The sequence below is a fragment of the Lactuca virosa genome, chromosome 7 (genome assembly GCF_052849685.1).
Source record: "Lactuca virosa cultivar CGN04683 chromosome 7, Lactuca_virosa_CGN04683_v6, whole genome shotgun sequence".
In the NCBI taxonomy this organism is placed as follows: Eukaryota; Viridiplantae; Streptophyta; class Magnoliopsida; order Asterales; family Asteraceae; genus Lactuca; species Lactuca virosa.
The window spans coordinates 106,444,058-106,468,875 of NC_136432.1; the positions used below are offsets into that span (position 1 = coordinate 106,444,058).

Consider the following 24,818-nt stretch of genomic DNA (forward strand, 5'->3'; position numbering starts at 1 on the left):
TATGACCAATACTAATTAAATAATATGATTTAATATTAATATATTATAACTTATAATATATTAATAAAGCATGAACATACTATTCTCAAAAGATTATCCAAACAAATTGTTCGGGTGAAGTGCAACCCAAATGGACCATGCCGGGTCGGGTCAAGTACATCTCAAATATTGTTATGGACTTAGACTTATCCAACAATCTTTTCCCATTTCCATTCTAGAATCAATGGTTGGTGTAGTAGTCCTGATGGTTCCTGGTACTCTGCTTTGACCTTGGCGCAAGTCAAGCATTTACCGACATATGTGGCAATATCTACCTCCATGCTGGGCCACCAATAAAACTTCTTAATATCGAAGTACATTTTGTTTGATCCGAGATGTATCAAATATCTCGAATTACGGGCTTCGCTTAAAACTAGGTTCTTGACTTCACCAAACCTCGAGTTCCAAAGTCGGTTAATGAAATATTGTGTTCCATCTTCCTTGACGTCGAACTGCTTGTCCATTCCTTGCAGGTTTTCTTCAATGGTATTTTCAGGTTTGAGGGCTACCAGTTGAGCGTCTTGAATTTGGGTGTGGAGATTGGAATGGATTGTTAGGGTTAGAGCCTTTACACAAAGTGGTTTTTCTCGTTCCTTCATGCTAAAAGCGTCTGCTACGACTTTCTCTTTACCAGGATGATAACGAATTTTGCATTCGTAATAATTTAGCAATTCTACCCACCTTCGTTGTCTCATGTTGAGCTCTTCCTAATCGAAGATGTGTTGAAGGATTTTATGATCGGTGAACTCGACACACTTCGTTCCCTATAGGTAGTGCCTTCAAATCTTTAAGGAAAACACTACCGCTCCCAATTCTAAATCATAAGTAATATAGTTTGTATTGTTGGGCTTAAGTTGTCTGGATGCATACACAATAACTTTATCCCTTTGCATCAGTACACATCCTAATCCTTGGTGAGAGGCATCACAGAATACTACAATGTCTTTTGTTTCCTCTGGGAGAGACAGAATCGATGCACTGCACAACGATTCTTTCAACCTTTGGAAGGCAGACTCTTGACTGTCTCCCTAATAAAATTTCTTGTCTTTTGGAGTTGGAGCGGTGGAAGGCTTGGCTATCTTGGAGAAATTCTCGATGAATCTTTGGTAATAGCCCGCAAGCCCCAAGAATTGGTGTACTTCAGTTGGCGTTTTTGGTGCTTTCCAATCCCTAATCGCTTCAATCTTCGCAGAGTCGATATGAATCCCTTTGTTACTGACCACATGGCCGAGCAAATGCACTTCTTTGATCCAGAATTTGCATTTTGAGATCTTTTCATAAAGTTTCTCTGTTCTAAAAAATTCAAGAATTAATCGCAAGTGATGGCCATGTTCGTCCCTGGTTCGTGAATATATTAAAATATTGTCGATAAAGATGATCATGAATTTATCCAAATAGGGTTTGCCGATTCATACGGTACATGAATATGGTAAGTGAATTGGTCAACCCGAAGGGCGTAAACAGGAACTTGTAATGACTGTACTGATTCTTGAATGTCGTATTCGGAATATCTTCTTCTTGAACTCTAATTTGATGATAACCAGATCTTAGATTGATTTTCGAGTAGTAGTAGGATTCTTGTAGCTGGTCGAACAGGTCATTAATCCTCGGGAGTGGGTATCAATTTTTTGATGGTGGGGATGTTTAATTCTTCATAGTCGATGCACGTCCTAAACGATCTATCTTTCTTTATGAAAAATATTACCGGAGCTCCCCAGGATGAGAAGCTTGGCCGGATAAATCCTTTGTCAATTAGTTCTTGGAGTTGACTGGATAGTTCTCACATTTCCGATGGTGCCAAGCGATAAGGAGATCTTGCCACCGGCGCTGCACCCGAGAATCGGTCGATTCGAAATTCGACATGTCTGACTAGGGGTAGTCCAGGTAGATCCTCTAGGAATACGTTCGGGTAGTCCCACACTTGTGGAATGTCATTGATTTCCTTACCCTTGCCTTGCATATGCACCACGTGGGCTAAGAAAGCGAAGCATTTCTATTGTAAGCACTTTCCTGCCTTCATGTGAGATATGACTCTTAGATTCTTCCATGACTTATCTCTGTAAATCACCAGGGCTAAGTTGTTGGGTAGGGGCAGTTGGACGGCTTTTTGTAACATAAAACCTTCGCCCGATGAGGAAATAACCAAATCCATTCTGATGATCACCTCGAAACTTCCTATGGTCGTAGGCATTAGGTCGACGTGAATGGCGTAGTTATTTAGGGTGAGAAGGCAATTAGTAAGTATTTCAAAAGTGCTTTTTACTTGGTCGTTGACATTTCTACTATATAAGCCTCATTAAGCTTTCAGGATTTATGTTTTAGCATGCTTCTAAACTTAAGGTCAATGAAGCTTCTATCAAAACTAGTATCAAATAGCACAAAATGCATGAATTTGTTGACGGGAAATGTACCAATAACAATTTGGTTATAAACAAGCACGCATGAGTTGTATCATATGATAGTGTATTAGTGTAACTTGTTTCGGAAATCCTACAGATTTCCAATTGATAGAGAGAGCGATCGATTTCTAAAATCGTACATGTTTCCAAATGATAAAGAAAGAGTTGAAATCCTATGGATTTCAAATGATAGGGATGGAATTGAAATCCTAACAATTTCAAATGATAAAAAGATGGAATTGAAATCCTACCGATTTCAAATGATAACGAGAGAATTGAAATCCTAAATATTTCAAATGGTAGAGAGTGATTGATTCTAAAAATCGCATAGATTTCCAAATGATAGAGCAAGGAACTGATAATATTTACGACTTTTGAATCACTCGATAGCATAAACACTTATATTTCAGTTACATCTTATTACACCCTGTTTCCTAACATGGGCAGGGTTAGTAATGGAAAAGCTTCATCCACTGAGAGACATAACAAGGATAAATGTTTGCGTATAATCTCTTTTCCCATGATTCCTAAACTTAACCTAAGGGTACTATTCTCCATAGGTAACCTTCTTAGAGATTTAAAATGTCCGATTAGCATATTGGCTAGCTCCTCGGGCTGTTATGAGCTTCACACATCCTTTAATTTGTTACAATCACTTGATACCCAGTCTGCTTTAGATCAGCTGGAATCTATACTCTAGTGTATAGATTTGGTGACCATGGGTAACAACCCTTCTTTGGTTGATTGACATGATGACATAGTGTATGGGCAGTGCCATTTTCATCTTGTTGTTTTTTCTTGAGTTCTTCGACTCTCTGACTTAGAGTGTGAGTGATGTATTCTACTATATTCATGTTGTTTATCATGACTTCGATTTGTTGGCTAAATTTAAATACTCCGTTCAATTAGAGAAGCAGAACATTATTGACAGACTTGCTGATGTGAGAAGCGGACTTGCGGAGTCACAGATGACTTTTCAGCTTTGTTCCTCGAGGGTATTAGTTCTTTCTTAAAGTGGTCGTGAATCATCCTGACTCTTGTGACGATGTTTGCTTCCTTTAGGCGGGGGTATCACATCTGGAATGAGTTGGAATCCTTTTCTTAGGAGTATCCATGTGGCGCGTTCCACCTGAAATTGATCAGTAGAGGTAGTACACTGGTGGCGTTTGAATGGTCGAATCTTCATATGTTAATCCTTCTTCTTCCATGTTTGCTACAATTGGTTTCTTATCTTCGATCATTCCTTTCTCTTCTTAAGATTCCTCCCCTTTAGTGCGTTCTTAAGATGGTTCGTCTTTCGAAGGATCCTTTTCATCTTTGGAAGACATGGGAGATAGAAGTTTGGAGACTACTGAACGATCGACTGGGAACTATAGGTTTCTCTGTTAGGAAGGTAACTGAGCTATTGGTTCTTTGTTCTTCTTTGGATTTAGGTAAATCAAGAAAATATGGACGTTATCCCATATTTTTAAAAAAATTTAGATTTTTAAAATGTATGTGTTGTCTGGGAGTTGATATAAGGATTCTAGGTACTAGGTATCTGCATAAAGTCTTGAGAACATCCTTCAATCTCTACAACTCTCAACCACTATAGTTTGTCAAACTCGTCGCTCAAGGTTGGTCGCTCACCAGCCCGACCATAAGTAATATAGACGCGTGTTCCAGGTTTATTTATAGTATGACCTATGTACAATACAAACTTTAGTTGAGGCGTTTGAGGTAAAGGGTTGAGTTGGTAGTCTTAGTTGAAGGTATGTCAGATTTTTTATTAAGTGTTCTCATCGCGGGACAAAGTATATATATAAATCTTATATATTATTATTGGTGAGGTTTGTAATATTGTTAGCACAGACGAGGGCCAGACAGGAACACCGGAGGGCAGGACCATTTTGGCAATAAATTCGTTCTGAAATCCTGCAACCATAGCGACCCTTCAAACAAGTTACCTCTCCCATGAGTAGTCGAGAAGTAGTATATTTATTAATAATACTTTATTAGGAGCTGTAGTTGTATTTCCTCTTTCGAGGATACAAGTTCTCTATAGCCAATTTAGCTCTGATACCAATCTGTCAAACCCCTGGCTGAGGGGGCAGAATACGTCGGGCTGTGCGACTTAGTTTATGGATCACAAGCAAATTGAATATACATCACAAGTTACAACAATAACATCACAGCAGGTATATTTCACTTTAAGCTTTGAATACATGGTTCATACAATAATAATAATAAGTTCATAGACTGTCTTAACAGATAGTCGGATAAAACAAAAGCTAGATAAAACTAGGTTGCCTAAAATCCATGAACATTCCTTTTGCATTATGTGGTCTAATGCTTCATTCCTTTTGAACAGGTTGATTGTCTTCTCAATAATTCCCTTTACTTATCCAGGCTCCAACTTGCCACTGGTTAGAGTATGATAAGCTATGGATACCCGATATGTAACCTTGTAGCCACCCAAACTGATGATGGATTTTGGTGTTCCAAATCTCGCGAAGATCTTTCACATGACAAAATCGACCACTACCTTTGAATTATCAGTTTTGGTGGCTTTTCCTTCAACTCCTTTTGACATGTAATGCACGACATGTAAAGTGTAAACAAACCCAAAAAGACAGAGGAAAGGGTCCCATAAAACCGATATCCCACACATTAAAGACTTCACAGACTAAATTTGGGGTAAAAGGCATTTGATTTTGAGAAGTCAAGGGACCGGTCTCTTGGTATTCGTCACGACTTTTGTAGAACATACATGAGTCATGGAAAATATAAGACCAATAAAATCCATTGTATAGAACTTTTTGGGTCATTCGTTGAGGACCAAAATGCCCTCCACATGCTTCATTGTGACAAAAATTCAAAATAAACTGTACCTCATCTTGTGACACACACATTTTATTTACTTGGTCAACATAATACTTCCCCGAATACGGTTCTTCCCAAATCTATTTCTTTTACCGCCCTCTTACTCTTGCCTTTTTTTGTTTGTGTAAGATATGGGGGAAATTCTTGAGCAACCAAGTAGTTTACTATGTCAGGATACCAAGGAGCGGTTTCAGTTGCAAAAGGGTGTTCATCATGAAAGGTTTAGTGAATCGGTTGTGGGTCTCTGGTTGACACGATTCGGGTTAAGTGACCAATTACCAAATTTTCTTTTCCTTTATTGTCATGAATCTCAATGACAAATTCTTGTAGCAACAAAATCCTACATATTAGTCTTTAGAGCTTTTAGCTTTTCACAACTATTAGCTTTGAGTTTTAACTAATTTTATATAATAAAAGGTAACAACTAGGCTTTGTTTTTATCGAAAAACACCGAATATACCAAAAGTCATAATTTTTTATTCTATTTCCGTAGATATCAATATTGATATATAAAAAACAAAATTATTTTCGAAAAAAACTCCAGTTTGTTTTGATTTTTTTTTCAACATTTAGGTTTATTTTTATCCCAAAAAAACTAAATATACCATAATTCACCAATTTTTGACCCTTATTAATAAACATCAATATCAATAAAAAAAACATTGATCTATTCAGATTCAACTGTGAATCTGAACTGTAAATATTTCAATTTTAATGTTCAAAATGTGAATATGATTTACTATTTCAACTCTTTGATCACTCACAAATTAATTTCACGAAATTTGCATATGAATCGACATATATTTCCATGAAATTTTATAATATTTTAAGATTTTGATTACTCGTGAATTAGTTTTGTAGAATCTACAAATGGTTTTTACATCAATATATATATATATATATATATATATATATATATATATATATATATATATATATATATATATATATATATATATATATATATATATATATATATAGGTTTAGATTCTATGGAAAACAAAAACCCTAAAAAAAACCCTAAAAATCATAAAAATGAATAAAAAAATACTTAGATATCAAAAAACTTTTTTTTGAATTTTTTTTATAAAAAATCGCAGCTTTTTATTATTTTTTTGATTTTTTTTATATAAAGTACCAAAAATATGAATTTGATATATTTATTATTTTTTGATAAAAAATAGATTCTAAGTTTTCAAAAAATAAATCAAGCGAGTTTATTTTTTATTTTTATTTTTTTTAAATCGTTTTTTATATCAATACGGATTTATATTTAAAGAGCACAAAAAACCATGAACGATGATATATTCGTTTTTTTTTTTTGACAAAAAACATGGACTAAAAAAACAAACTTAAAAAAAGTAAATGCGTTTTTGGTATATAATCTGGTGCATCCGTGTCCAATTTAAATATCTACAACCTTCTTTTGATCATCAATTGCTTTAAATTACGACACTTTAAATTAATTCCTTAAATAATAATGGTTGCCTAGAATTTTTCCTAAATATTCACTGCTTTCATTTGTCATCGGCAAAAACTATTTGTAAGAGTGCACGCTATGGGCAAAGAAAAAAGACGCCGTTGAAAGTCCACATAGGAATAACGCGGTTATGGGGCAAATTAAAGAAGAAAAAACAAAAGAATAACACTCGTTACATCTCGTTACCACAACGACGAAGCATCACATAACGGCTCGGGGGACGGTGTTCACGGCGTGAATGTCCAGACACGTCACGAGCCATAAATGGTCTAAAAAAGAAAAAAAACCGACTGACGTAATGAATGGACCGACTTTCACAATTTTATTGGTCATCCGAAAAAATTATTTGTAAAAAAAAAAAAAAAAATCCATTGAAGTAATGAATGAGACCGAAATAATAAAGTAATGAATAAAAAATCAAATTTTATGTGGTATCCATCTCATCCCACTCTTCGTCGCTAATAAAGTAATGAATGAGACCGAAATAATAACGTTAAAAATCTGTCGCACTCAATCTTAACCGACAAAGCCCTTGGTATTCAACTCCGGTATTCAAGTCCCCATCAACGTCTGTCCGCCTCCTCCTCCACATCTTTCTCTCTCTACAAACCGCCGCTACTTTCTGTCTCTACACTTTACCATTTTTCCATTGCCCTCGTTAGATCCCAATCCCAAATACTCTCTCTCTCTCTCTCTCTCTCTCTCTCTCTCTCTCTCTCTCTCTCTCGATTGACATGCCAAACACCAATCGCTATCGTTATTCAGACACCCGCATCAACCATGCCACTGTCTCCAACCATTCACAACCCAAACGCAACCCAAAGCTTTTGTCAATCTTTCTTAAATTCATGGTTATGTCCCTAATTCTCTCCCTTTTCCTTATCTTTCTCGGCCTTGCTGCCATCCTCCTGGTACACATCCTCATATTCGGCTCCTTCCTTCACCGCCGCCGGCAACACATCACCCCACCACCGACCTCCTCTTACTCTTTTCTCCACTTACAGAACAACCTCCCGTCCTTCCAATACTCCTCCGCCGCCGCTGCTTCCACCGACTGTTCGATATGCTTGGAGGGCTTCAACGAAGGAGACTTGTGTCGTAAGCTACCGGTGTGTAACCACATCTTTCACGCACACTGTGTGGACTCATGGCTTATGAAAGTACCAACTTGCCCCGTTTGCCGGACACCTCTCCGGCTGGAAGTTGATCGGTCATCCGATTTGATTGTCAGTGACGATGACTGTAAATTCTTCTGGGCAATTGGTGTAGGTAGTGGTTAATTACTAGATTTTGACTGCTAAAGTGTAGGCTTTTTGCATGTTTTTCCATTCCACGTCTATTTTCGTTGTAATTATGTATTTTTAGTTCAAAAAAATCAAGCATCTATAGATATTTAATTGGTTGGTTTTAACTTTTAATCTTGAAATGGTTAAATTTATGTTTTGGACCAAATTATATATGTAAGCTCTTTGCAATTAAGTCAATTTAGAGACATTATCTTCAGAATATATATATATATATATATATATATATATATATATATATATATATATTACAATATCTGTGAAATATTATATTAGAATATTAGAATATTCTAGTTGAATATTAGAATATATATTACATATCTGACGAATCTAGTAGAATACTAAAATATTGTAACATTATAAAATCACATTATAATATTACAGTCTAATATTCTATTACAATCTTTCACGTATTTTTAAAAAAAGTGGTAATTTTTACTTATTTTTATTTATATTTTTATTAACATTTTTTAGGTAAATAAAACGACGAAAATAATAATTAAAAAAAATTGAGAATTTTGCTTTTTTTATATTTTAAAATTATTTTTAGATTGCGTCACACGGTCTCACAAAATTAATATGGTCTCAAATGAACCTATATATATATATATATATATATATATATATATATATATATATATATATATATATATATATATAGGCTTAGGTTATTCTATTCAAAGTAATTATTGTGTTATTGTATGCATAAATGTGGGCCAATCATTTACTTATTTTAAGAAAGTGATTAATACATATTATTGAACTAAATATAATTGAAAAATATCATCAAATTTAACTAGAAGGGTATTTTAGTCAATTAATATAGATTTAATAAAGGAAATATGCATATTTTAAGGGATCATAGATTCTATTAATTTTAAAAATCCGATTTTTACTAATTTTAAGGTTTTTAATTCGGACATTCTGATAGAATATGTTTGAGTATGTTCAAAAATAAAAATATTCTAGAACACTAAAATAATAAAAATATTCTTGAACATATTTCTTGATCATGACTTTAAAAATTTCTTGTAGAATAGCAAATTCTCGAACCAGCAATTGAAGAATTAAAAAAAAATTGCATTAATTCTTATAGAATACATGTAACAGTTGTTAATAATTACATTTATTGTTAAAGAATAAAACTAAAAAACTTTCAAATCGGAAAAAAAAACTACAAAATCTAACAAATACACTAATTCATTTTAAAAGAATAATGTTTCTAAGAAACACTTTTAATTTTGTTGTCCGTTCTTCAAGCATCAACTTCTTCAAGCATCAACTTCTGTTAAAACAAATCCAATTGTAGTTTAGAATCCAATAACGTATTAGCAAATGATAAATAAAAAACTATATTCCTTTGGAAAAATATATGGACTTGTTAACTGCACCAAAACCAATAACCAAAAATTGTAGAACATGTATAATCAATGAGAAAATATCCATATTCCATTCCAACAGAATTAGAATTCGTGTTTCCATTCCGATAGAATTTGAATTCGTGATTCTATTCCGACAGAATTGGAATGGTATAAAATACACAAACCGATTTAATGCTTCTAGAACATCAGAAGGGGCGAGATTAAGTTCATCAAGAACTATCCAATGACCATTTCTAGTCTGTTTCAGAAATCAGAACAGAAATCAAAAGCATAATCTATTTGAAAAGAAATAAGAGCGAACGCCACATCAAAAATTAAATCACAGTAATATAATAACAATTTAGCAAACATATGAAATCAGAAATTCAGAATAGCATAAAATCGGAAAATAATCAACATCAAAAAATTATTAAAATCACAGAACATCAAAAAATTCATATCAGGTAAAAAGAATAAAATAAGATCATATAAAGCTCAAAAGATGCTACAATTAAGGTAAAACATATGCAAATATCCTTTATTCTTTTGTCGGTGATATACACATGGAACAAAAAAACCTTATTAGATGAAATAATGGTTGATGTCCTCGAACACCACAAAAATATTTTAATAAAAAAAAGTCTACACAAAAAAGTTCTAATTTAAATAAAATAAGAAAAAAAACCACATAAACCTACTGGATGGAAGTAAACATATATACATCAAATTCAAATTGAATTTCGTGTGAAACAGAAGGGTATGTACGTTAATATGCTTAAGAAAATGCTGGTGATTTAAAAATCAATAATATAATGGAGTCTTAATTTGGGCCATAACTCATTGATTTTGGAATAAAAATATATATTGAAAATCGAACGAACCTTAACCGTAGTCTCACCATAATATTCATTTTTATATCAATTATGTATATGGTGCTGCAATTGCAACAAAACAAAAATCAAGAAAAAATCCCACAAACCTTGAATCAGTTTATGGCCTTCTATTTAACGACTGCAGTAGGAGAAAATCAATTTTTCTCTTTTCCAAAAAATCAAAACAAGTCTGGCTGTGAAAACGGTAGTTGTGGTATCGGCTGCGAAAATGATGGTGGATGACGGCTGTGCGACGACATTTGGGATTTTGTGGTGATGAAAGTGATGAACATGGAATCGGAAATTTTGAGGCTTGGATCGACATCGACTTTTGTAGTGAGGATAATGAAGGGGACGATGGTTTTGTAAGGTTTTAATTGATACCTTTATTTTAGGGATATTAATTGAATTATTCTTTTACCATAATTAATTAAATATAAGATTACATATTTATCCTTTTGAAATGATTGACCTACATTTATTCATACAATAACACAATAATTAATTTGAATACCTGAACCTAGCGCTCTCTCTCTCTCTCTCTATATATATATATATATATATATATATATATATATATATATATATATATATATATATATATATATATATATCATGGATAGTTCAAGAACACTAAATAATGTGAGTACGTGAGAACAATTCTCAGCCAATCATTTTATTTAATATATATTTATCAATTAATATTTTAAATATTATTAGAATATACTATTAATTGTGTAAGGATAAAACTACAAAATTAAAATGAGATTAACAAGGAAAATGGTGGTTACGAAGGACTTTTAGGGATAATAGTTAATTTATTAATTTCGTATATGTTTCCCATTTTACAGGATTTTTAATGGATACTTAATTGTTTTGTTCTAAAAAGTAAAAATATAGAGTGATTTCAAAATGTACTAAGAGTGCAAATTCATATGTTTAATTGAGATTCTTAAGTGTGTTTTACTTATTCTATAAAGAATATATATTATGTAAAAAAAAGCTATGAACACTACATACTCATCTTGGAATATCAAAAATATTATATTATTTGCAACATTATTATAATAATCTAATATCAATAAACAAACAACAATGAAATTTCCATTAGCAATACAACTTTATTAACTACGATTTAAACTAAAAATTCAATGTTTTCTTGAATTATGTTTGCAAATTTGACATAATTCATATTAGAATATCATTTTGTTTTTTGGTTCGACGATCTAATAGTTATTCATCATGGAATATTCAATATAAAAGTTATTCTGAATATATAGAAAATAGGCACAAATAATATTAAGGATAGAATATTAAAAATATCATTAAAAAAACAAATTAATATGCATTTAAATATATATTTTCTTTCATTATAACTAATATCCATAAAAAAATTATATATAATTTTTAATATATGGCTACTAATAAACTAATATTACGTAAGAATTAGAAGGAAAAATGTATAGACTCACACATGTGTTAACACTTTTAAAATCAACATTTAACATTCAAACACAATATCTTAGTGATAATACATGCCAAAAATAAATGTAAAAAGGATGTCGTCTCTTTTATTTTATTTTAATGGAAATAGAGAAACGAGGCCCCAAAAGGCATGGTATCCTTTCTTAAATTTAGGCTAAAATTATGGATATATATATTTTATTTTAATGGAAATAGAGAACATCAAATAGATGATAGACTTTCCTTCCATAAAAATAGGGCTTGAATTTAAATCGGTTATTAATGATTGTAGCAAATACCTAAAATACTTTTTTCTTAAATATTTTTTTAAAAGATTAATTAAATAAAACGATTGGCTGAGAAGTGTTCTCACGTTTTCACTTGATTTGATGTTTTTATTTATATATATATATATATATATATATATATATATATATATATATATATATATATATATATATATATATATGCTTAGATTATTATATTCTAACTAATCATTGTGGGGATGTATGATTGATTGTGGGCCAATCATATTATATATATATATATATATATATATATATATATATATATATATATATATATATATATATATATATATATATATATATATGCTTAGATTATTATATTCTAACTAATCATTGTGGGGATGTATGATTGATTGTGGGCCAATCATATTACTTATTTTAGGAAAGTGAATAATATATATTATTAAATTAAAGATAATTAAAAAATACCATCTAATTTCATTCTAATGGTATTTTAGTCGATTATTATAAATATAAAAAAGGAAAATTGCAGATTTTAAAGAATAATTAATTTTCTAAACTTTAAAAATCTGATTTTTTGGATACTAAATATATTAATTCGAACATTCTAAAAGAATGTGTTTATGTTTATCATGAATAAAGACATTAAATTCTGACATAATACTATAAACATATACTATCAAGATTAATAATTTTTTTTAATACAAATTTTATAAAATTTTAATATCTTAAAATCAGTAATTACATTCAATCTTAACAAATACAATTATGAACATACATAAATGACATTCATTCTGAAAGAATACAAGTAATAATGGTTAACAATTACATTTACTTTTAAAGAATAAAAATGTAAATGGTTAAAAATCAAATAAATACATTGAAATCTAAATAAAACACTAATACATTTTGATAAATATTGTTGTTAATCCATTCTGATAGAAAAAAATGCAAATCTATTCTGAATGAATATTGAAGTGCTTTTTTCACAATAGAAACGTTTGTTTCCTATCAAGCTTCTTCTTTAACAATGCATAACCAATCCAACACTACAACAACCAACAACATGTTAGTAAAAAAATTTAAAACAAAAAAATCCCAAAACATATTACAGCTTTTATGATTCGAAAAGAACATATCAAGAAAAGCCTAAAACTATACATTCTAACAACCTTGCTACATTCTGAGTGGTCCTGGGTGTATGTGTGTGTAAGTATGAGATTCCATTCCATTGAAATAGTTGGAAAAAAAGTAATTAAATAGTCAAAATGATAGTTAAGTGTAATTAAAAAATACCAGTATGTGTATGTGTTGTGTTTGGTAATTCCCTGCTTAAGTTTACTTAGAATTCGAGATTCCATTCTGACGGAATTGGAATTCGATATTCCATTCCGGCAGAATTGCTGTCAGAAATGCAGAAATGCACCCTCGGACTCCTTTTTTTTCTTGTGAAAATAGATTTTAAAATATTTCATAAATTCATTCATAAGTTCATTCACTTGCTCTTTTTCTCCACAACACCCTTTTAACCACTAAAATAATCATACACATTGATTTTTATCATATAAGAAGAAGTAAATTTGATATAAAAATAGTGACAAACTACCTCCACTTGATGTTGCAGTGATTGAATTTAGTTGATTATTTCATCAAGTACAAGTGTTTTTCCTATAACCTAATACAACAAAACAAGTGAATAATCAGTTTTACAATCATTTTTTTTAATCTTTTGATGCCAAATATCAAAAAATCAGAATCCATGGAACACGTTATTACACCCAGGGACCAAATATTGAAGAATTTGCAACTAAGACAAAGGTAAGATACAAGTGGTACCTAGTAAAGTCCTTCCTTTACTTGCAGAATATGCAATTCCTAGTCTCAGATTCCCACACTAACACACATATTATTGTGATAACCTATTAATGTGATAAATGTAGTTCTATTGAAACAAAGTTAGTATTTTACATCAAACAATATAATTAGTCCGTCTAGCTTTCTGGCCCTTATGACCCCTACCCACAGTCTTACCCTCACCCGACCCGATTCCACGACCTTTTCTTATTTTCTATTTCATAGCACCTTTGTTGTCCCTCGAATCATTCAAGCTCAACAAAACGGTGGCAATCATATAAAAAAGTACGGATAAGTAACGAAAATAGAAATGGAGTAACAATAAGATGAAAAACTCATAATCGGATATGAAAAACTCACAGATGGGGTGTGATGGCGGAGGACGACGCATGAGGTGGGTGTCACTGGCAAAAAGGGGAGGGAAGCACCAGGCATATGGTGATTATGCTAATTTTCTAGGGCAAGACACTAACGAAAACGAACTTGAAGCACCAATTGAAGAAATGCAATCTGGAAACGAGCAGACTAAGATGGGAGGGATGTAACGATGGTTGAGGATATGGTAACATTGGCGACGGTGGATTTGCCATTCATATTTGGTTCTATTTTTGTTGGGATGAGAAGTATGAAGGATGACCGACCTGAGATGGGAGGGATGCGATGAATTAGAGGGGTTGATTATTTTTTTTGGGGAAAGAAGATAGTGAAACCTTTAACAGTAGGGAAGAACGAGGGTTGCAGCGGTGGTGGAGTCATCTGAGTAGAGAGCACGAGATGGAAAACATCGGAGAGTAGGAACCAATGAATGGATGAATAAACTGATCTAAGATTTAAGAGGGTAGGGTTATAGAGATGGCAACGTGCATCAAGGGTATATCCCTCTAACTTGATTAATTAACATAAATAATTAATATGTAATATTACTTTTTTACACTTATTCCAAGTTTTGTTCTAACTATTTTTAAATAGTTAGAACAAAAATAGTTATAACTAATATATATATATATATATATATATATATATATATATATATATATATATATATATATATATATATATATATATATATATATATATATATATATATATATATATATAACAAAGTTTGATTTCCTTTATTTTCTTAAAAGCTTTGAAACGGCAAATATCACATCCGTTAGACACACCGTTCAACTGGAAAATTAAAATGGATTAGACTTTCTCATATTTTGTTTAGTTTTATTTGTTTTGAGATATTAAAATCGAAATAATTCTAAATAACTAATAATATCATAAAATAAAAATAGCTAATTAATACATATAATAAGTGGTATTTTATTAGAGTAGCTTAAAGAAAATATAAGATAGATAAAAATAATTTTATCTACTTTTTTCCCCACAAAACAAAAATAAAAGAGTTATTTATATAATATGAAAGGGATAATGACTTAAAAGGGTAATATATTTTTCGATTTGTACACATTTGGTCACTGAGTTTTTTTTTCGTCCACATTTACCCCTTCAACTTGCAAAACTGTAATCATTCAGTCCTTATGACCGGTTACTCCAGGTTAGCCGAAAAACATGACTTAATAAGGTAATATATTTTTCTTTTTGTACACATTTAGTCCTTAATATTTTTTTTGTTTCAAAATAAGTCATTTTTGTTTTTGTACTCATTCAATACTTATGAATGATTTCATTAGGTTTTTCTCATGACATCTTACGTGTTACAATCATTGATGATGTGTTTGGGGTTGTTGATGCTTATGTCCATCGCGATCTCGACTGCTTGGTTGCGTATGTCTTATGATTTGGCTTAGGTCTTGTGTTCTGAACGACCTAACGTTTTCATACGATATCATATTTTAACGATCTTTATATCCATGTGTTCGTTTTGTGAGTCTACTATAACTTTCGTTAACATTTCTCCCGTTAAAATGTAATATATTTTTATTTACGAACTCGTAATGACCATAACGAGTCCGAAACGCGGTCTTCTCCAAGTCCTCCTCTATGACGCGGACCTGGTGATACCCCGGCCTCAAATCTATCTTGGAGAACCAAGATGCACTCTGTAACCGATCAAAAAGATCATCTATCCTCGGGAGTGGATAACGGTTCTTCACCGTCAACTTGTTCAACTCCCTATAATCAATGCACATCTGGTGCGAACCGTCCTTCTTCCTGACGAGGAGGATCGGTGCTCCCTATGGAGAACTGCTAGGTCGAATGAACTGCTTGCCCAACAGTTCTTGCAGCTATGACGACAACTCCTGCATCTCGGGTGGCGCCAACCGGTACAGCACGTTGGCGATAGTGGCCGCACCTGGCACCAGTTCGATTCGAAACTCGACCTGCCTCTCCGGAGGTATCCCTGGCAACTCCTTCGGAAACACATCGGCAAACTCCCTGACTACTGAAACCTCTGAAACTGAAATCTGATCCCTGGCTCGCGTATCCAACACATATGCCAGGTAACCCGCACACCTGTGCTGAATATACTGCCGAGCCCTGACAGCCGAACATAACCCTAATCCCACTCTGGTGCCCTCGCCATATACAATCAGTTCTCCCCCACTTGGGGTGCGAACTACCACCCGCTGACCCTCGCAATCTATCATAGGACCAAATCGACTAAGCCAGTCCATCCCTACAATCACGCACACCTCCTCTATAGGAATCGAAATCAAATCTATCGGAAAGGACACTCTGGAGATCTCCAACTCGCATCCTCGGTAGACTGAAAAAGCAGAAACCCCGTGTTCGTTGGCGATAGAGACTCGCAACAGACACTCTAACTCGCCTATTGGCACATTGAAACCAATGCATGCAAGGAGTTTACTAAAAACGTACCTAAACACAGGTACAACAGATAAGCATAACACAAATATAATAAATGAGATAAAGGATAGAAACATACCAGCAACCACATCCGGTGCTGCCTTGGCCAAGCTGGAAGGCACGCCCCTGAGCCTTCGGAGGCTCTGCCTTAACTGGCCTCCCATCCGCAATCCTCAATGTAGCCGGCGTTGAAGCCTGCGCCGACCTGGCTGCGAGCTGTGGACAGTTGGTCTTCACGTGACCAACCTGATGACAGTGATAGAATATCCTCATATCCAATGCAGGGGCGGACTGGCGACAATCCCTAGCATAGTGCCCACTACCCGCTCGACAAACTCCAGAATGACCCTTGCCGCACTTTCCACAAGTGCGGCTCTACTAATCCCCGGTCCTAGAATCAGCGGTCTTAGACCGCTTTGATGCCGGCTGAGACTGTGTCGGGGCCTGCCGCTGCTCCCTCGACTGCAACTCAATCTCCAACTCACGCCGCCTAGCGGCCTCCTGTAGCTCCAGCAGAGTATCACATCGCTGGGTAGACACAAACAGTCGGATGTCGGTCTTAAGCATGCTCAGATAACGAGTCATCTGAGCCTGCTCGGAATCAAACTCTGGGCAGAACATCGCCCTCTCTGTGAACATATGGGTGATCTCCATCACCGACTCCACATCCTGTCTCAAACTCAAGAACTCCTGATCCAATCGTTCCCGCTCAACCCGTGGAATGTATCGGGCGCAGAATATATCCCTGAACTGCTCCCAAGTAACAGCAGCTCTCTGATCATCAGTGTACGACCCCGTCGTCAATCTCCACCAGTCCTTGGCCCCGGACCTAAGCAGGTTCAGAGCACACCTGACCTTTTGGTCAGTAGGACACAAGCAAGTAAAGAAATACCCCTCCACATCGGAAACCCACCTCATAGCCTTGATGGGGTCCTGAGTCCCATCAAAAGTAGGGGGCTTCATGTTATCGAAGTCCCGATACTGGAATCCCTGACTGGCTCCTCCTCCTCCTGTCGTTGTTACAGCCGATGCAGCTACATCGACAGTCGTCTCCGCAAGGGATGCGTAACGCTCGTCGAAATACTCGACCATGGCGGTCTTAATAGACCCAAACATCTCCAGTAATTGCGCCCGGAACATAGCAGCAACCTCATCATGCAGGATCTCTCGAATCCTGGTATGTAGCTCCTCTGTACCCATCTGCACTACAACCTCAGGTGCTGCTGGCCCCTCCTGGCCTCTATCTCCATCTCCTGATCCCGACCCGGATCCAGACACAAAGCGTCTCGTAACCACCATACTGAAAATATAACAGGAAGATATCAGACAATCCGCATAAATAACTGGGCACCAGCTCCCGACTAAACCCTAGGGGTTGTGACTTCCTTGCTATGCGTATGGGTCCTATGCTTTCAGTAGTACGGGCCCATACTACCTTCCACACCTACCCATATTTGTCTCAAGTATCATCACAACACCCTAACAATATACATGCATATGGTGGTCGCTCTATCTTACTCATCCATAAGGCTTCCACCAATCCCTGCAACACTAGTGTATGCTAACCATACGTAATGTTGGACCCTATAGACTTTCGAATATCGGATCCTACCTTAAGCCCTAATCAATAAGAACAGAACATAAGGCCGAATCAAACATTCTCGGGCTATAAGATCTTAATTATGTACATCCGTGATACATACACAAGCAACTATAGTAACGATGTCAATCTCATATAAGGAAAACCCTAGGCTAGCAGGCATCATGTAATCAGACAATTCTATCATGCAATTTCCTGAAGATCCCTAGCCTAGTTCTAGCATGCTATTCTAACATATCACATAATCAATTAACTGTATGGTATTTTGGGGTCTACTTACTGGCTCCGACTGATCGTACACCCTGCATCCTCCTTTACTTATTTTGAAAACCATTTAAAACCATTATGAAAATCTTTCCTAGATTTGAGAATGGATTCACACGAATGTTCCTCCAATTCACTCAAACCAAGACTTTGATACCAACTTGTAACACCCAAAAAAAACATGCCAATTTTAAACTTTTTCAAAACACTTAAAACCATTTAACGTTACATAGTTTGTTTTCAAAATAATAATTATCAGAGTATCCCAATATCAAATCATAAAATCATAACGACAGGAGGAGCGGTACGATCATGCCTTCGCCTTCCTGCGATCACCAGAAGTACCTGAAACAACAAACTGAAACTGTAAGCCCGAAAGCTTAGTGAGCTACCCCCAAAATACCAACCTCATATAACCATAATCATATCATATCAACAAATACATAACAACATGCATCATGAGCCTTTAGCCTGACTGGACCGCCTCGCAGGCCTTCAGTCTATCTGGACCGCTCTCTGAGCCTTCGGCACGTCTGGACCGCCTCTCAGGGCCTTCAGCCTATCCGGACCACTCGCCGGGCCTTTGATCTGACTACCATACCCTTTTGGGTTTCTAGTCTATCCGGTCCGCCCTGGGTATGTTGGCCTTCAACACAAAGCAGGACCGCCTCAACCCAACCCCCAATCAAACAAACATGTGCACATACATATCATACGCTATCATAATAACAGTCAAACCGATCTAGCAGATCAAATAGCATAGCAACATCCTATAAGCAGGACACCGACCTACCCAGGTCACTAACATAGCATAATCCTATAACCAGGATACCGACCAAACCAGGTCACTAAGCATAAGAATATCACCATCCTAACTACCAGGATGCAAAACAATAAACATATCATGTAATAATCCGGATACAAATCCATAAAGGGTCGGCCTTGGTGCCTAAGACCCTGTTGATATAGTGAGGATAACTCACCTTGCTAGTAGTGCTGAATATTGTATCTCTCTAACTGCTGTCTCACCAGAAATCCCGAACTGACACATAATAAATACTAGGTTAATACCCGACACAACTCCCTTGACTAAGTGTCCACATTCCTCATTAAGTCCATTCTCTTTATTGGGCCAAGGGCCAATACCAAGTCCTTGACTTGAAAGTCTTAATATAAAGTCCACTATTGGCCCAATTTACTAAGTTGGGCCAAACCTCCTAATTGGTCCTAACCCCATGATCCACTATCACTACCTTGTCCAAAACATCTTATTTACAGAGTCCAACAAAGGCCGAATTCCATTTAGTCCATAAACAACCCAAACCAGAAGTCCATTAGTCAAAAGCCCAACAGAGGACGTACGTGGGGCGTACTCATCCAACGTTGACCACTATCGGGGTGGTTAACCCAGTACGTTGGGCGTACTGGATTTACGTTGGGCATACTGGACAGTTTGCCAAAACTTCATTAAGTGCTGAATGGCTCAAGCACTTAAGCCCAAACTTCAGATCCAGAGACCTGGCATGTCTAGAATCCATAAAGTCGTGAACTTTATGACTTTGGACGTCCATAAAGTTCTTAATGTTTGGTCTTAATGCATTAAGACCTTATTTTCCATGCATGGGACACATTCAACTAATGAGACCTCATTTTTATCACTCAAGGTCCCCTCTCAAGAGTCTAGAAGGACAGTCCTTTTTGTCCAAACACGACATGCACCACCTTGTGGTTTTTGGGACAAGAAATGGGTCTTTCAAAGCAAAATGGAGAGATCTAATCATACATACATAAAGTTTGGAACTTAAAAACCTTCTGGAGTTTCTTGAGCACAAACTAACTTCAGATCTACAAGCTTGGTCTCTTCCTCTAACTCTTGATGCAATGGTTTTCCTCTTCAAGCACTCAAGAACACGCCAAATGAGCTTAAACACACAAAGGGGAGGCTAGGGTTTGGGAAGGATGAGTATGATCTGTGGAGGCTGAGGTAAGGGAGGCTTTGGTGCTCATAATGTTGCTTATATAGGCCCCGAACCCTAAATATTAGGGTTTCATCCTGACATTAGTACGCCCAGCGTACACAAGTGTACGCCCAGCCTACTAAGGCGGACCTTAATACGCTTAGCGTACTCTTATGTACGCGCATCGTACTCCCTCTTGGCCCAAATTTGCAAACTTGGCCCTTAAACTTATCTTGGCTCTTCACTTCCAACCCCAAGGACTATAAATGACAAGGTAATGATAGAAGAGGGTTCGGGAATACCTGCCAATTCTCGGGATGTTACATAAAGTGACCACTTAAAGTTACTAACTTGTAAATTTAATATGAAATCAATCAAAAATCGTTAGAACGAGATATTTATACTTATGAATAGATAAAAAGGGGTAATTTACCAATATTATTTTATTGGAATTTAAAAATGGGTTGAAAGGTAAGAAAACTGATCCCAAACAGAGCACTACAATCAAAGAGAAAATAAGGAAATATGTACATAAGTTTTATAAGAGTAATACAACAAAACAAAAGCTAAATAATGTTATAATTGTTGTGTAGGTTCTCGGAAAGGAAATGATCCATCTAGCTCAAGCTAGCTAATTTTCATGTTCATGGAGGTGAGTTACATTAACTCTCCTATTATGTAGGCATTACTTTTTTTATGTTATTGTCAACATATACCTAATACGGTAGAGTGAATAAGGAAATGCAGAATGTAGTTTGTTCTCTCGTGAGACAAGTATACAAGATTCATTTCCACGTTCTCGATTTGTTAATTTTTCTCATGTATTAAATCACATGTGATTATATGATCTAATGACATATGACTTATATGCACAAAATTCATTTTTATGTTTTCAATTCAATAGTTGTTCTTTGTCCATATTAATCGTATGTTACTAAATACATAAAATGACATATGATTAAATACATAATAGCAACTAGATTAAATACATGATAACAACTTTTGAATTGAGAACGCGAATTTGAATCTTATTCACATAAGTCATATGTGATTAGATACGTATAATCACGTGTGATTAAATACATGAGAACAATTATTGAATCAAGAACACGAAAATGAATATTGTCCACATAAATCATATGTGATTAGACACATATAATCACATATGATTATATGTACCTAATCACATATGATTTATGTGGCTAAGATTCATTTTTATGTATCTAATCATATGTGATTAGATACATATAACCACATCTGATTATATACACGATAACAAACATTGAATCAAGAACGCGAAAACAAATCTGTATCCACATTCAACATATGTGATTAAATACATCTAATCACATGTGATTATATTGATCAAATCACATATGATTTATGTGGACACAATTCATTTTCGCTTTGTCGGTTCAATAATTATTCTCGTGTATTTTATCACATGTGATTATATGTATAATCACATGTTATTAAGTACAAGAGCAAAACTATTGAATCGAGAAGGGAAAAATAAATCTTGTCCACCTCAAATCATATGTGATTATATATAAATATAATTGCATGTGATTAAATACACAAAACCAATTATTTAACCGAAACCGCAAAAATAAATATTGTCTACATAAATCATATATGATTAAATACATATATCACATGTGATTATATGTATCTAATCACATATGATTTATGTGGATAAGATTCATTATCACATTCTCGATTTAGTAATTGTTCTTTGTCAAATTTAATCATATGTGATTAAATACATCTAATCACATGTGATTATGTGTATCTAATGCCATCTGATTTATATGGGCAAAAAAGAATGACATCAATATAAATCATATGTGATTAGATACATATAATCACATATGATTATATATACGAGAACAACTATTGAATCGAGAAAACAAAGATAAATATTGTCCACATATATTATATGTGATTAAATACATATAATCACATATGATTATATGTATCTCTCTCTCTCTCTCTCTATATATATATATATATATATATATATATATATATTGGTGAGGTTCAATAGAGAACTATAATTAACAAGAAATCAATGAACCAATCGTGAGCTTCGGAAATCATAATGATCAACGGCTAAGGAAATAGATGTACACTTGTACATTGGACGCACACACATCAGATTATACCAAAAATCCGCCTCCTTACCAAAAAACTCATCTCTTTTTTTTGTTTAATTTTTTTTAGGTCATATTTTTTATCGAAAAAAAACCGAATATACCGTTGTTCACGATTTTCCGTCCTCTTTCCATAGAGATTCATAACAAACTTTTTTTTCAAAAAAAACCCACTTCATTTTGTTATTTTTTTCAATATTTAAATTTATTTTTATCCAAAAAACCTAATTATACCAAAAATATTCACACTGTGAATCTAAACTAAAAATATTTCAATTTGTAACATTCACAATATAAAAAAAACTTGATCAGTTCAGATTCACATTGCGAATCTAAAGTGTAAATATTCCAATTTGTAACATTTACAATGTGAATTTGACTTGTTATTTCAACTCTTTGATCGTTCGCAAATTAACTTAATGAAATTTACATATGAACCGAAATATATTCCATGTGGTTTTATAATATTTTAACGTTTTCATAACTCATAAATTAGTTTTGTAAAATCAACAAATGGATTTATTCACATTGTGAATCTGACTTACTATTGTTCACACTGTGAATCTGAGCAGGTTCACAATGTAAATCTGAGCAGGTTCACAATATGAATCTATGTTTAAAGAGTAGCAAAAAATATGAATTTTGTTATATTTATTAATTTTTTTTCTACAAAAAAATAGAACTTAACAAACAAACAAAGAAAATGAAGTGATTATTTTTTAAAAAAAATCAAAATTATTTTATTATAATCAAGTTTCACTTTTATTATATCTTAGACAAAACTTCAAAAATAGTTCATGAGGTATGCATTTGTTCCGAAGTTTAGTCGAAACCTCAACTTTTTTGGCTTCGTGGACCTTTGAAGCTAGTTTCGTTGCGTTTTTTGTCCCCCAACAAACTAAAAAAACTATTATACTCTTAGTATATTTATTTTTTCATTTTTCTTTCTTTTTCATAAATATTTTATAATTATTAAATATACAAAGGGCTCTCTCTCTCTCTCTCATGAGAATCACCATGCCACCTTCTCTTTTATCTATTTGAATAGCATCCCAAATTGAATAATCGTAAAACCTTTCTCAACTTGTAAAATCGAAAACATTTTTTTTCATATTTTGGATCTGTGATTTTTTTTATCATCAACATCTCTACATCCTTGGGAGAAGGGAATAAAGAAATCGAGTATAGTGAAAAGCATATTTGAATCGCTGTTAGAACCCAAGGATTTCGACTACCAGCTAAGGGACTTAATTGTCAAAAAAATACATTGATTTATGTAGTACATCTAAAGTTACTCGAAGCCAAATTTTAAGCTAAAACCAAAATCACAAACTCGCAGAAGGCACACAATTTATGTGATTTCTAAAACGATCGTTGATGGTGTTCGTGGTGATGAAACAACGTTGATGGTGCTTTACCGGAAGGATGATCACTAGTGGTGACACTCTATAGAACAACGACAAGATCGACTTGTAACAAAAGATTCACCCAGTTACCTACCTCCATGTTCAATCGATTCTCCTTATGTCCTGACGTATTTTTGAAAATCGATTCTCCTTACATCCATTTGTTTATAATCTAGGGTTTTCTTGGGGTTTTGTTTTCCCTGAATTTGAAACCTAGGTAATTGATTCCATTTACAACCTTTTTGGCAAGGTATTTCTGACGAGTCCAGTGTAGTGATACGATATAGGTTTAAGAAAGGGATAACATGAGGGGAGTTGTTGTGGGACAAGCAGCAACGACGGAGAAGATGGTGGGACGAGAAGGAGATAGAGAGCTTGCCGACAAAGGTATGAGATGGGAGGGGGGGGGGTAGATTCTTGAAGATAAACGATAGGAGTGAGCAAAAACCGAACCGATAAAAGAAAAACTGCAAAAACCACAATAAACCGCAACCGAAAAACCGAAACCGTCGCAAAAACCGATTGTGCGGATTTTATTTTTTGTAAACCGAATTTATTGGTGCGGTGTGGTTTTTATCTAGAAACCGGACCACCAAAACCGAACCGCACCGCAAGCTTATTAATAATAAAATAAATCACTAATTTATATTATACAATTATACATATTAATTTAAAAAACTTATAAATTATAATTTATACATATTTTATAT

At 34.2% G+C, this 24,818-nt stretch overlaps 1 protein-coding gene across 1 annotated transcript; it reads left to right on the forward strand.

The window, feature by feature from the left end:
* Nucleotides 1-7,514: 7,514 nt before the first annotated feature.
* On the forward strand, nucleotides 7,515-8,060 carry LOC145127022 (RING-H2 finger protein ATL56-like). Its single transcript, XM_079062275.1, has one exon. The coding sequence runs from the start codon at nucleotides 7,515-7,517 to the stop codon at nucleotides 8,058-8,060; it is 546 nt and encodes a 181-aa protein (XP_078918401.1).
* Nucleotides 8,061-24,818: the final 16,758 nt, after the last annotated feature.

What these genes read in the sequence shown, in the direction of transcription:
- LOC145127022 (XM_079062275.1), top strand. Translation starts at nt 7,515, where the DNA reads ATGCCAAACACCAATCGCTATCGTTATTCAGACACCCGCATCAACCAT.